Raw genomic sequence first — 12,104 nt, 5'->3', positions numbered from 1 at the left:
GACAGTGCAAATAGTACCCTCTCTCTGTATGATAATTCGATTTATTTGCATCTTGAGATGAAATGCTTGCCAATTTGACGGTTCTGTAAAATGATAATGCTCACTAATGTGAAATGTACATTATCCGTAAATGGAATCTGTTTATCCGAACAAACACTGATACGGAGCGAAGATAGAAGAATATGCAATCTACACGACGTAAACATTTGAACGCATATCCGCTTGCTGATACAGCACGTACATCTGCTGTACTTCATACTACGTAACTCCATAAGAAACCCTCACGAAATTTCCACTTTAATTTACTACTATCTTTCTCTAGTGTAGTAGAGTATTAAGTACGTATAATGAGATTTTGTCATTACACGACTCTTGGGATGATATCGCGCTAATCAGCCATCGTACCGCCACGACGGCATCGGCTCTTACATCTTGTCGTATAATAATCCTCAGCTATTAAGCCGCGGAGAACGACCCGCGATCACAGAAGACAGAACCGTAAAAAGTTCACGACCCCGCAAACGCCGGGAGTGCAGATATTTCAATCTCTCGGGTTTTGCGAAATAAGCGTTTTAGAACAAACAAAATTTTTTAAAGCCGGCCATAGGCAACGGCAACGGTGATGGTGGTGGTGGTGGTGGTGGTGGTGGTGGTGGAGGCGAGAGCCGCGCCGACATTGCGGGAATACTGAGAATAACGTTCGCCAGGCAATAAAGAGATAATGCCGAGCTTTGAGAAAAGAAGAGAACGTCCCTCGGTAAGTTCTTAACGGGACGTTCCGCCGTTCTGAGAACCTCCTATCCTCGAACGAGGCAATTACAGGCCGTGGTTTACCGGTCGCGTTTACACCCGTAGCCCGCTTCCATCGTATAGGCTAAACCCCCGTGCGATCGTAAACTTAGCTGACGGGGGCTCAACCTCTTCGGCATTGGCGTTCGATATCTCGAGCAGCTCGCGTCCCGCTTCGGCCACGTCGTGAAACCCACCCCCGGTTGACCTGCCTCGTAGTATCAGTAAAAGTAATGCCGGGGGACGAGCGGTGGCGCGGTAAAGGATACGTGAGAGATCTGTCGCGTCGGGGGTAGCAGATACTTTCAATAATGGCCTCCTCCAAGGCTCCGCACGTGCGTGTTGTTTCTTGTATTGCTATCGGGATCGCATCCGATCTCCGCGCAATCCGGTGGATCCGTCGCAAACGGAATAATCATTTCGCCGCGCGCTGATCGGTTTTTGATGAATGCTCCCACGTGCCTCGTTTGGCCGCTGCATCTCATTCTTTATGCGCCAATCATGATTATGGCCGAGCGGGGTTTACGCATCGAGCGACACGACTGCACAGTGCGCCACGGTTTGATTGATAATAAAATAAACGCAGCGATAAATGCCGCGGCAGCCGATATTTCCTGGACCGTTTCCCTAATTAAGGAGTAATTTCGTTATCGTAATTTACAACGCCGAAACATTATTTCGCTGCTGTTTGACGCGTAATGAATTAAGCGCAAGAATTAAAGAAAATTGGTATGCTGAAGTCGATTAAAACAGGTTGCGCAGTGTAACGCGTGTTACGTCATTATACACGAGTATATGTATACGTAAAAAGTTGAACTTGTTAAACTTCCACACAGTTTTGAGTTTTATATTTGTTAAGAGTAATTAATCTCTCCTGGCATGTGAATAGACTAAATATCGACATCGTAGCAAATATAATCTAAAAATTCGCAGTACAAAACTCGTTTGGCTCAAGCAATTGAGCTCTCGCAGTAAATGAATTTTCAACACTTTTTTCCCCCCACATCTCGTTGTGATATGTAAGAATCCTGTACAAATTTACGAGTATTTACCAGCAATTTTCACTTTGTGAATTCTTATTGTGAATCAGGAAATATAAGTGACAACTTGTATTCAGGAATTCATCGTAGCTACGATTGTTAACGCTTGAACCAGTTTTCTTAGACTTCTCAAATTGCTGTAACACATAGGGAGCTAAATGTGCCATCTTTTTGTTTCGTAGTAAACGCAAAGCCGCTGACGTTCGACGAAGTTTACAATCAAAGTAGTCCGACCAACTGCACGGTGTACTGCGGCGGATTGACCAATGGTTTAACAGAAGAACTCATGCAGAAGACTTTCTCACCCTTCGGATCCATCCAAGAAATTCGAGTATTTAAGGACAAAGGCTATGCCTTCATCAGGTAAACATTTTCTTTGATTATATTTTGATATACTACATCGGAATACCAATAATGTTGATCAAATTAAAATACAATTTTACAGTACAGTAACGCGTGTACTTATAAACTTGTTCGTCAGCAGTCAATAAATTATTGGTTTTATTAAGAAAATCATCTTTTAAAAAGCGACTTTCGAAACTTTATTATCTTGAGCAGAAGAATACAAATATTTTCGATAATTCGTGTTGCATGAAAGAAATTGCCGTCAAATCTTGAAACGGAAAGTTTCGTCAGCTATCTGCAGTTTATCTTCCCTCACATTATACGAGATAAAACTGATAATTTTGAATTTTGAGATCTCTCAAGACTATCAACGACGTTGTTGAAATGTAAGATAGGTAGACGTCATGAGTAGTAGCTTTTCAAGCCGTCAGTGCAACCTGCGGGTGAACTCCCCGAGGCAGTTTCCGACATCTCGCAATTAGAGATGATCGTTTGCTATTTCGCGAACGAACAATTCATTTTAAAGTTATAACTTACGGAAATTTAATTAAACATTTATTTCCATGTACGGTATGTTTACATAAAATATCTTTATAAAACTACTTCACATACACAGACATGTCAGACAAGATTCATGATTCTTTATCACGGCCTTTGTCGTAAATAAATAATGCATACAAATAACGATGCTTATAGATATTTTTAGTTTACTTCGAGCGCATCTTGAATGTCAAATAAAAATTAGGCTATGACATTAAGAGGTATTATTGTGCTAATAAAGCATTATGTCTATTAATATGTTGGCATTGTCACAGTGCACCAGTTATTTCGCTACGGCGCGGTTTTTATGTGGGGTCACTGAAAATAGTAACTGCTCTAGTTATCTTCTTTTTGCTTACGTTCATCATAAAGTTAGCATCGCAGATAACATCGGCATTATCCAATACTTTTTGTTCGGTACGTGATACCTATTTATAAAAACAGTTTCCACTGGCCATTTTGCGAAAATTGAGATTTTTATAATTGCCTAATCATCTAATGGTGCAAACCTATTATTGGCTTTTTTTAGACACTTTTCCAATCTAAAACAGAGATATCGATGTCTGCCAATTTAGTTAGTAGGTCATGTGTCTTTTATATCTCTAAATGACAATATCTGGAATAAATAAATTTATTTTCAATGTTCTTAATCATGTGTAGAGACTGGGTACAAATTTTATTAAAATCTACCGTAATTTTTCTTCTAATAAGAGAATAAACATGTTTCACGGATTACTGGTCGATATTTTAATAAATTATCATAATTAAAATAATTAAAACCCACTTTATTCCATCGCTGTTTAAATCGCAAAATGATTTATCGATCAGCAGACTCCACAAAGAACACTTAAGGCCAATTCTCGGAACGTGAAGAATTAAACTTTGAAATCCTTGAAACCCATTTCACTGATTATATAATCAAACTTCGTTAATTACTGAAGCTTTTTACTGCCTTGTAAAAACCAAAATCTAGGACAAAAACTTAATATGCCATTACTATACATTATTGTAAATTTAATCAAACTTTATTTTAAGTATTTCTTAACGATCGTAATAATAACATATAACTTTCTGCTGTATCATTATTTTCTGAAGTGCCATCCATGCGATCCATTTATGTGTTCAATTTAGTTTAACACATTTTTCATAATACCTGTTACATGAAAATATAGGAAAATAAATTAGTTTCAGTTTCTGATGCTATACATGATAGTATTTTTATAGCATTTTTATAGAAGATCTGTTTTATACAAAATGAGATGATAATAGTCACATGTTTTATTATTGTTGGCAAATATCGCAACTCGTATGAGAATTGTGTCAAAAAAATTATATTATGCTTATATAAATATATTATTTTATCCTATCAACTACCAGATAATTTCAATTTATCAAAAACTCGAACAAAATCTAAAGCTTAGATCTTATCTAAAGCTTATCAGAACGAATGAATAAAAAATCATTAATATAAAATGATTGAATTTCGAGCATGTAATACATTATACAGAAACTTGAGGCAAGTTTGGTCAAAATCGTATGCGATGATTGGTGCCAGCGTAATGCGAATCATCAATCGAGATTTTACGAAATATTAGGAAATCGCATGAATAGTGCATCAATACCCACCGTCACTTGTGATTTATGGCACGAAACGCGAGAACATGTCGGGTCAATGGCAGCATGTCGGACTCATCAAGCTCGGATCGTGGCCATTTCATTAATCTACCCATTACATCCGCACAGATCATATATTTCAGTTCAACTTCCCGTACCCGATGTCACGCGGGCCATGTATGTTTCAGAAACATTAATGAAGAATTGTTAGACTCTAATAAAAATGATTTTATATGAAAGTGATTCTGTAAAATACGTAAATAATTTTGCATACAAACAAGGATTAATATTAATCATTAACGTACTTTACACACAGTCGAACTTTAGGATGCCATTTGCACGTTGCGATACAAATATACGCGTATTATGCAGTGTTACAAAATAATTATTAAATTGCGCTGAAGATCAGTGAAGAGTCGCGTCGATATCTTCATGCCGCAGACAAAGGAACCTAACAGTTGAGGAAATCAGCTGAGCATTTATATCCCTCGAAAGCGAATTCAGCGCTCCACCGTAACGACGACTAGGGATCCGTGACCTACCTCAGAAAAGACTGCCGAGAGCGTGGGAGGGTTGCTCTAGAACGAATGATAGGGGGGTGGGGGTGGGAAAGGAAAGAAGGCTAGAGGGCGGTAGCGACGGAAGGAGACAAAAACCCTTTCTTACATGCCTCCCCCTCTCCTGCGTCTTATCCTTTCTCGCGCACGTTGCTCGATATCCTTGTCCGCCCTTATCCGATACCGTAGCCTCCGCCGCTCCGTACGTCTGCCACAGTTCCGCCACCCCTGGACAATGTCCGTCGTTCAGATATCTTCCGTCTAATTGCTCTTCTTCCCTCCTCCCCGTTCTTCCATTGCACGGAACCCCGGAAACGAATATCTCGGGATGACGTATGGACTTACTGCGAGGTACAGCGAGGAAGCAAGGCGGAAGAGTGGGTGAGGGTAGGAAGTCTTTTCTTCTCGGGTGAAAGAAAGAATCTTATCTGCCGCTGGTTATCGCTCGAGGTTCGGTCTTAGAAGGAAGGGGGAAGGGGTTGCTGACGATGACCATCGTTCGTCCTACTCGACGATCGTGGATGGAAGCTCGATGGATGGGAAGGGGGCGGACTCCTCTAGACGGACTCGCCATTGTGAAATCTCGAACGCGAACGTTAAAAACCTAATCCTCGATAAATTCAATAATTCCCTGCCACTCGCCTATTCCGCCGGATTCGTCCTCTCTAATCAGATTTCCGGAAATCCTTGTCGCGTCTCCTAGAACAAAGTTAATTAGCTTTGAGGCGCCACGACGTGATACATAATTGAGGAACGCTATGTATAGAATTGGAGAATCGTTTAAACGTTCGTACAAATGAAATCACATAATCTGTCCGAAACAGCAAAAAGTTTTATACGTGTGCGGTCAAATAAATTTCAGATACTATATTCTCTCTCTTTTTTTCACGTTCTCCTTTCCAATTCTTTAAATCTTGCAAAAAAGAAATTTTTCTGTTAAAGAATAATTTATCTTGTCATTTATTGTAATGGTTACAATAACGCGTTTACTCGTCCAGAACGATACCATCAAGGTAGAAGTTAAGCGTAACCGGTGTGTAGAATTTAACATTGGATGCCTACATCTACAGTAATCTAGATCCGTCGAGATTCACAATTACCGTGCTCATTCGTGCGCGCAGTAAACTCGCATAAATTAAACTGCACCAGTCGCAGGGACCATTTCGTTAAGCTACCATAATAAGGTCCGGTTTAACTGGTGGAGGGAGCACCGCATTGCTCCGGGGATTTTTCTTTTTCTGCACACCATCGCGCGCCGCACCAACACCAACTGACGTCGAAGTCGAACGACGCGTTCTAACAAAAGACTTAAATCCCCTTCTCCTTCGATTCCAGGTTTTCTACCAAGGAGTCGGCCACGCACGCCATTGTAGCGGTACACAACACAGACATCAACGGCCAAACGGTGAAGTGCAGTTGGGGCAAGGAGAGTGGAGATCCTAATAATGCCCAACAAACTGGACAGGTAAACGCTCTCTATCTTTTCCTTTTATCCGCATCCGGCGGGAGGACAATTTCGCCGTGAAATTCCGCCCTCTGTGTTTTCCAACATTTACATCGCTGCTCGTATCAAACCGGAGAGATTTTCTACCTTATTTCATGAGCAAATACCGTCGCCGATTTCTCCTCGAGATGTAATGCACGAAGGGGGAAAAACACTGACTCCGCGCGCACGTATCAGTGGATATGAATCGCAAGAAAGTGTCTGCACTCCAAGAAGATTATTATTAAAACCATTTCGAGAAGAGCAGATAGTACGCATCGCTATCGGTATCCACATAATAATCTGTAAAGTCAAAGCTACGTGCGCGTATCGATACAGTACGTAAAAGTCTGGCTTATCGTTGTTATACGTGTCACTGCAACTGAATAGTGAACACTCACGTTCCTCCCTCAAAGGAGGGAGGGAGCGGGGAGGAGGGGCGTTCGAGGAATGAAGCAGTTACCAGACTCGATCACAGCCGGTTCCTTCCGGTTTTGCACGGCTGAAGTGTCCCCGTCGATATATTGGTGCATGACTCGAAAGTCCGGCGAAAGAGTAAAACCGGAAACAGAGAAAGGGGGAGAGAGAGATAGAGAGAGACAAAGAGAGAGGGAATCGGGCAAGATTCCGGTCTATTCAGGTGCCTCTCTTCGAAGTGTGTCGGGCCGGGTCTCTTAGCAATTAGCTCCGTTAGGACGGGTAGGTACGCCCGATCTGGGAATGGTACCCGAAGTACTTCCCAAACCCTCTCGCACTCCCCAGTAGTACTTCCGTGCATCCATCCACTGCTACTCGGCCCGTGACATCGCTCTAATTGATCTCTATTCCCATAACGCGCTTCTCCCAGGGGAGCCGAGATATCACGTTAGTACGTATCCTGCCATACCCTGTTCTCGTATTCAACGGAATCGAACTAGTTTGCGTGATATCCTAGTTCATCGTGCCGCTTTAACGAAGAGCGTAATGGCTGTGCATTATTTTCACGAAACACCCGTAAGCGTAAACGTGGAGGAACCAATGATACATTTTAAAGATTCTCTTCCGTAGCAATATTATTTTAACGTTGTTTCGACATTTGGTGGCTCAAGATTGGCTTAGTTTAACATTTAGGTATTCTTAAATCTGCGAGAGAAATTGGCAAATTAATGAAATAAAATGTAAAGAAAATGATTTCTTTTCGCATCACAAAATTCAAGTTACGAAAATGATAGAACAATTATTTCGCGTAAGGGATGAAATATATTTCAATTTCGCGTGAAACACATCGTGAGTAACGTCACGTATGAGTTCATGCGAGTGACACGAGGTAGTATCAGACAATTTACGCGACGGCGGTGGAATGATCGCGTTAAGATTCACGCGTCATTCGCATTTTAAGCACGCGCGTGAACGACCGCACAAATCTTCGGCGAAACGGAATTACCATTTCTGATCCTATCGGCATCGTTAAGCATAAAATCCAGACAATGTTCTTGCTCTTTTCTGTTTCATTGATCCCCGTGCTCTTTCAGGCGTTATCGTCGGCGACGTATCCTTACTACGCGGCGGCGGCAGCTGCCGCCGCGGCGGCGGCGGGCGTCGCGGGTGTCGGAGGCGTCGGTGGCGTCGGCAGTGCCGGACAACTCGGATACTGGTATCCGCCCCAATCTTATCCCACGACAGCGACACAAATGCAAGCTGGTGGCTTTCTTCAGGGCATGCAAGGATACACCTATGGACAGTTCGCCGGATATCAACAGGCGCAATATATGGGGTAAGCTTTTCACCCGGCAGAAGTTCCTCTTTCCCCGAGAGCGAAGTTTTCTATCGCGAACTTTTGAATAATCGAAGACTCAAATCTAATATGAATACATCATCCTCGCGTTCGTCTTTTTGCGTGGCCGAGCGCCACGCTATAGATTATTAACGAGTCGGAAATTTTGAGTCAAGCCTCGCACGCGCGTTAACTTGGAAATTCTCATTAAGAACTTTACGAACTGTAACTTGTTTAATTACTCATAATAATATAATTACAGTACAATAGTTTAATAACGAATATTAAAACAAATGAAGGCGTTCTATATTAAATCTAGATGTTCGATTGTGTTGTTATTAGCATAATTATTATTCACAAGGCCACACTTTGGAGTCAATAAGATACAATCCGGATAATTTTTCATCAAATTTGTCGATGAACCGCGATATTAATGTCAACGATACGACGTAATACCGTACAATATTCTCATAAAATAAAGACATAAATGTCTCCAAGCGAAATGCGGATGGCAATATTCGTGCATCCACAAAGTTCACAAAGTTGTACGATTGGACAATAACGTGTTCCTTACGAACGTAGAATGGGCATGGGTGCTGTCCACGCTGCTGGCACAGCGGCAGGATGGGGTCAGGGATTACCTGGGGGACCACAGTTACCACCACACCACGCCACGACGGTCACGGCACCCCCAGGGGTGCAAGCCGCACCCCCGCCACCACCGCCGCCGGCGCAAATGATGGCCTACCCGATGCAACAGTTCCAGGTAACCATTACTTTATCTATCCCGCCTATATATGCGTGCAAGTGTGCGCCGCGTCTGTCTGTGTGAATATATATTCGTTGGCTAACGTAGGAGTGTTTCGCTTTTTACATACCTCTGCATCTTGCCCCTGTTACGTCCAAAAGCAATTTCGTCGGTACCGGTATTGGCTTGTAAATGTTGCACGTGGAAACTCGATTCGATATCAAAAGGATATCGAAGGCATGTGTCGGCAGACGAGTTGTGCGCAGTATATATGTATATATATTGTCGGTGATCTTGGAAAACCTCGTAAACTTGATACTGTATATCATTCGAGAAGCCGGGCGATAGAACACGCGCTTCGCGAGGGAACATACACGCCTACATACGTACGTACGTACACATATATGTACGCGCATACAATTCCACGTGGGTAAAACAGCGAGCATCACTGTGCAACGTAATGCATATGATATAATTAACCACGCACGACTTGTAGAATCGGTTTTAACATTCTTGAGTTCGTTCGATCATTGCGAGGTTGTGGGAACAACGACGATATGCTAATCTCAGCAATTTATACCAGCATTATTTACGATGCTATATCTATTTAAACGTATGCAAATGACAGCTTGAGAGAGAGAGTTAGCTTCCAAATTATTTTGCAAAGCAGATGACTGATGACTGATGGAATAAGCTACTTTCAATATCAGAGACGCGCGCTTATTAGGCCTCACAGTTCGTCCGCTAATTCAGATCGCAAATTATCCGTCATGCGCAAACGAGCGAGCATTTAAAATGATCTGGCAAAAAATAACGCTGTGTATAAATGAATTATGGATTGCTGTTAAAAAGAGGCACACGTATACGCGCTTTTGCATCAAGGGTTGTATGAACAGAGCTGGGTAAGAATAGAATACATTCACCGTTGTGTCGTTTGCGCACATATAATTTGAAATTGTAATATCAATGAAACGGTAAGTATTCCTCCTACATTCGAATAGTGACACACGCGACACGTTACCCATCTCTGCCGCGTGATTAGACGTACTTGTTGAGTAGTTGCTATGAATGCACTTATCTTAGCTGTAGAGAAAGAACTTCTCCCTTAGGAGCGATGATTGCATCGTGGTGATTGTGTGGAGGATGTCTGTAGCGAGCATGTTTAGTAGATCCACGTAAGAAACGGCGAGAAGTAACCGAAAAGTGCAATATTATTTTTGTGATATCTTGTACCGAATTTCGAGAGATATTAATAGAAATTGGGAAAACAAAGAGCTTATTTCGATTTTGCGTCATTACACTCGATGAGACGATGTTTGGTGTTGCAACGGCAAGCCGTTCATGAAATTGAACCGTTATTTATAACATTTTGGCATATAATTTTACGTTTAACATATAATCTCCAGTTCGTTGATACGAGAATGTGTTATTAACGGAAAAAGTTTTACATACTTCACACCAAGCATTGATCAAAGCAAGATCAAAATTCGCATTTCCGCTCGACGTGTCGAGATTTCGAGATCATGCAAAAAATCATGGTTCATGGCAGTGAGTTGAAATATGATACTTATCGTAGTTGTCCAGAAAGGTCCTCGACCATTTTGCTTTCTGCACAAGCTGCACACACGGTAAGAAGGTGCGCACTGCACACAGACACACGCGCCATTGCTAAAAACGACATCGCCACAAAAAAATCTAGAATATTTGAGAAGAGATCAGGGATTGCTTCGGGCAGCGAATGCATTTCAACTCAGCACCGCTTTTAATGCCCCCGCGTTCTTCCTGCTTCAAGAACAATTTCTGAACTTGACAACTTGAGGTTTCGGAAGATTGAGAAAAACTATCTTGAAAACTCAATGAAAACTCTAATCCGAAATTTTTAAATTAATTCTGCTGTTCCTTTACATTCTTTTCTGCATCACACTTATTTCAAAAAAATAAACCAAAAAGGTTGGAAAATTATATTTAACAATCTTGAAATATTTACAATTTTCATAATTATTATTAGCAGTTATTCTCACATGTTTTCTTACTTAAGCAGTACTTAAGTGCAAATTTGTGAATTTTTTTAGATGATTCTATACACTTTACACGTTTAAAGCAAATGATATAAACTTGCGTGTCTTCCGCTTAAACAATTACGGCAATTAAAATCCAATTTACCTGCCAATCTCAGTCATCTGCGATTTTCTAATGGTCATAAAAATCTGTCTAAACAGATCGATAGAAGTAGAAAAATAGTTAACACCTTGCAATTTCAATCTGTGATATTCAGTTTGTAATATATTACAAACATTTTTTTACATACGCATATATGGCATTTTTGAGTATTTTAATTTTATTCTTTCCCCTCACAAGGAAAGGATTCCTCAATCCTTATATCATTCTTAGATGATCATTTGCAACGTGACTACAAACAATTTGAAATAGCGTAACGTACTGCAAATCCTGTATCGATTTCGGCTTTCAGTCATTAATCTCCAGCTGTTTGCAATGTCCGTAAAATGGCCTGTCATTCGTATGTGCTTAGGAAGATATAGGTATACATTTCACGTGGCCATAGATGTTTTAGTGAATCTTTTGTACAATCGCACATAACGGAGTAAAACTCACGTACGATTTGCTCGTCTATCGCGCCGAAGAAGATATTTCGGTGAGAAAAGTTAGTTTACTTTCGCAAAAATATCTCACCCCGAAAAACCGGGCTCGTATTATATCACTGCATGTCAAGCGAAATATCTCTTTGAAACTTGCTTGAAAACTAGCCATCGAAATCATTCTCAATCGAACGCGAGTTCTCTACGGAGATAGCAGTGATAAAACAACGAAAGAAGGACGACACGCTGAAAATACATCATCCAATAGAGCAAATTGCAATTGGCCTCCCCGTTTATTTCGCTAATACCTTTTTTGCCGCAAGCGAATTGCAAAGTTCGGCGTTTGATCATAATAGGATCTAAGAGAGCAAATTTACATGGGTGTTCGCAATTTTGCAGTCACGAGCCAAAGACTTCAAAGTTATTCAAACACGCAAGTATTCCTATGTAAATTTGTTCGTCATGTATTAGAGACTTTAACATATATCCGATCGTATGAAACGTATATTAACAAGAATTAGCGAAATAAAGAACGTGAAATCAAAGAGAACAAATATTAGGTGATATTATAAACATATAATAATATGAATAATTACAGTCAACACCTACTATGCGTAAATCTCAATTTGCATGAACAT

At 40.9% G+C, this 12,104-nt stretch overlaps 1 protein-coding gene across 4 annotated transcripts in view; it reads left to right on the top strand.

The window, feature by feature from the left end:
- LOC105278172 (nucleolysin TIAR) overlaps positions 1 to 12,104 on the top strand; it is a 439,676-nt gene that overhangs the window by 416,999 nt on the left and 10,573 nt on the right. For all 4 annotated transcript variants that reach the window (XM_026967878.1, XM_020031242.2, XM_011337029.3 and 1 more), the window contains exons 7-10: positions 2,012 to 2,192; positions 6,221 to 6,350; positions 7,880 to 8,121; positions 8,704 to 8,887. In XM_026967878.1, coding sequence (XP_026823679.1) covers positions 2,012 to 2,192; positions 6,221 to 6,350; positions 7,880 to 8,121; positions 8,704 to 8,887 — 737 coding nt within the window. The remainder of the gene's footprint in view (positions 1 to 2,011; positions 2,193 to 6,220; positions 6,351 to 7,879; positions 8,122 to 8,703; positions 8,888 to 12,104) is intronic.

Source organism: Ooceraea biroi, chromosome 2, assembly GCF_003672135.1.
Source record: "Ooceraea biroi isolate clonal line C1 chromosome 2, Obir_v5.4, whole genome shotgun sequence".
Lineage (NCBI taxonomy): Eukaryota > Metazoa > Arthropoda > Insecta > Hymenoptera > Formicidae > Ooceraea > Ooceraea biroi.
Note: the sequence above shows the minus strand (reverse complement) of the source record. Positions and strands in the feature narration are given on the sequence as shown.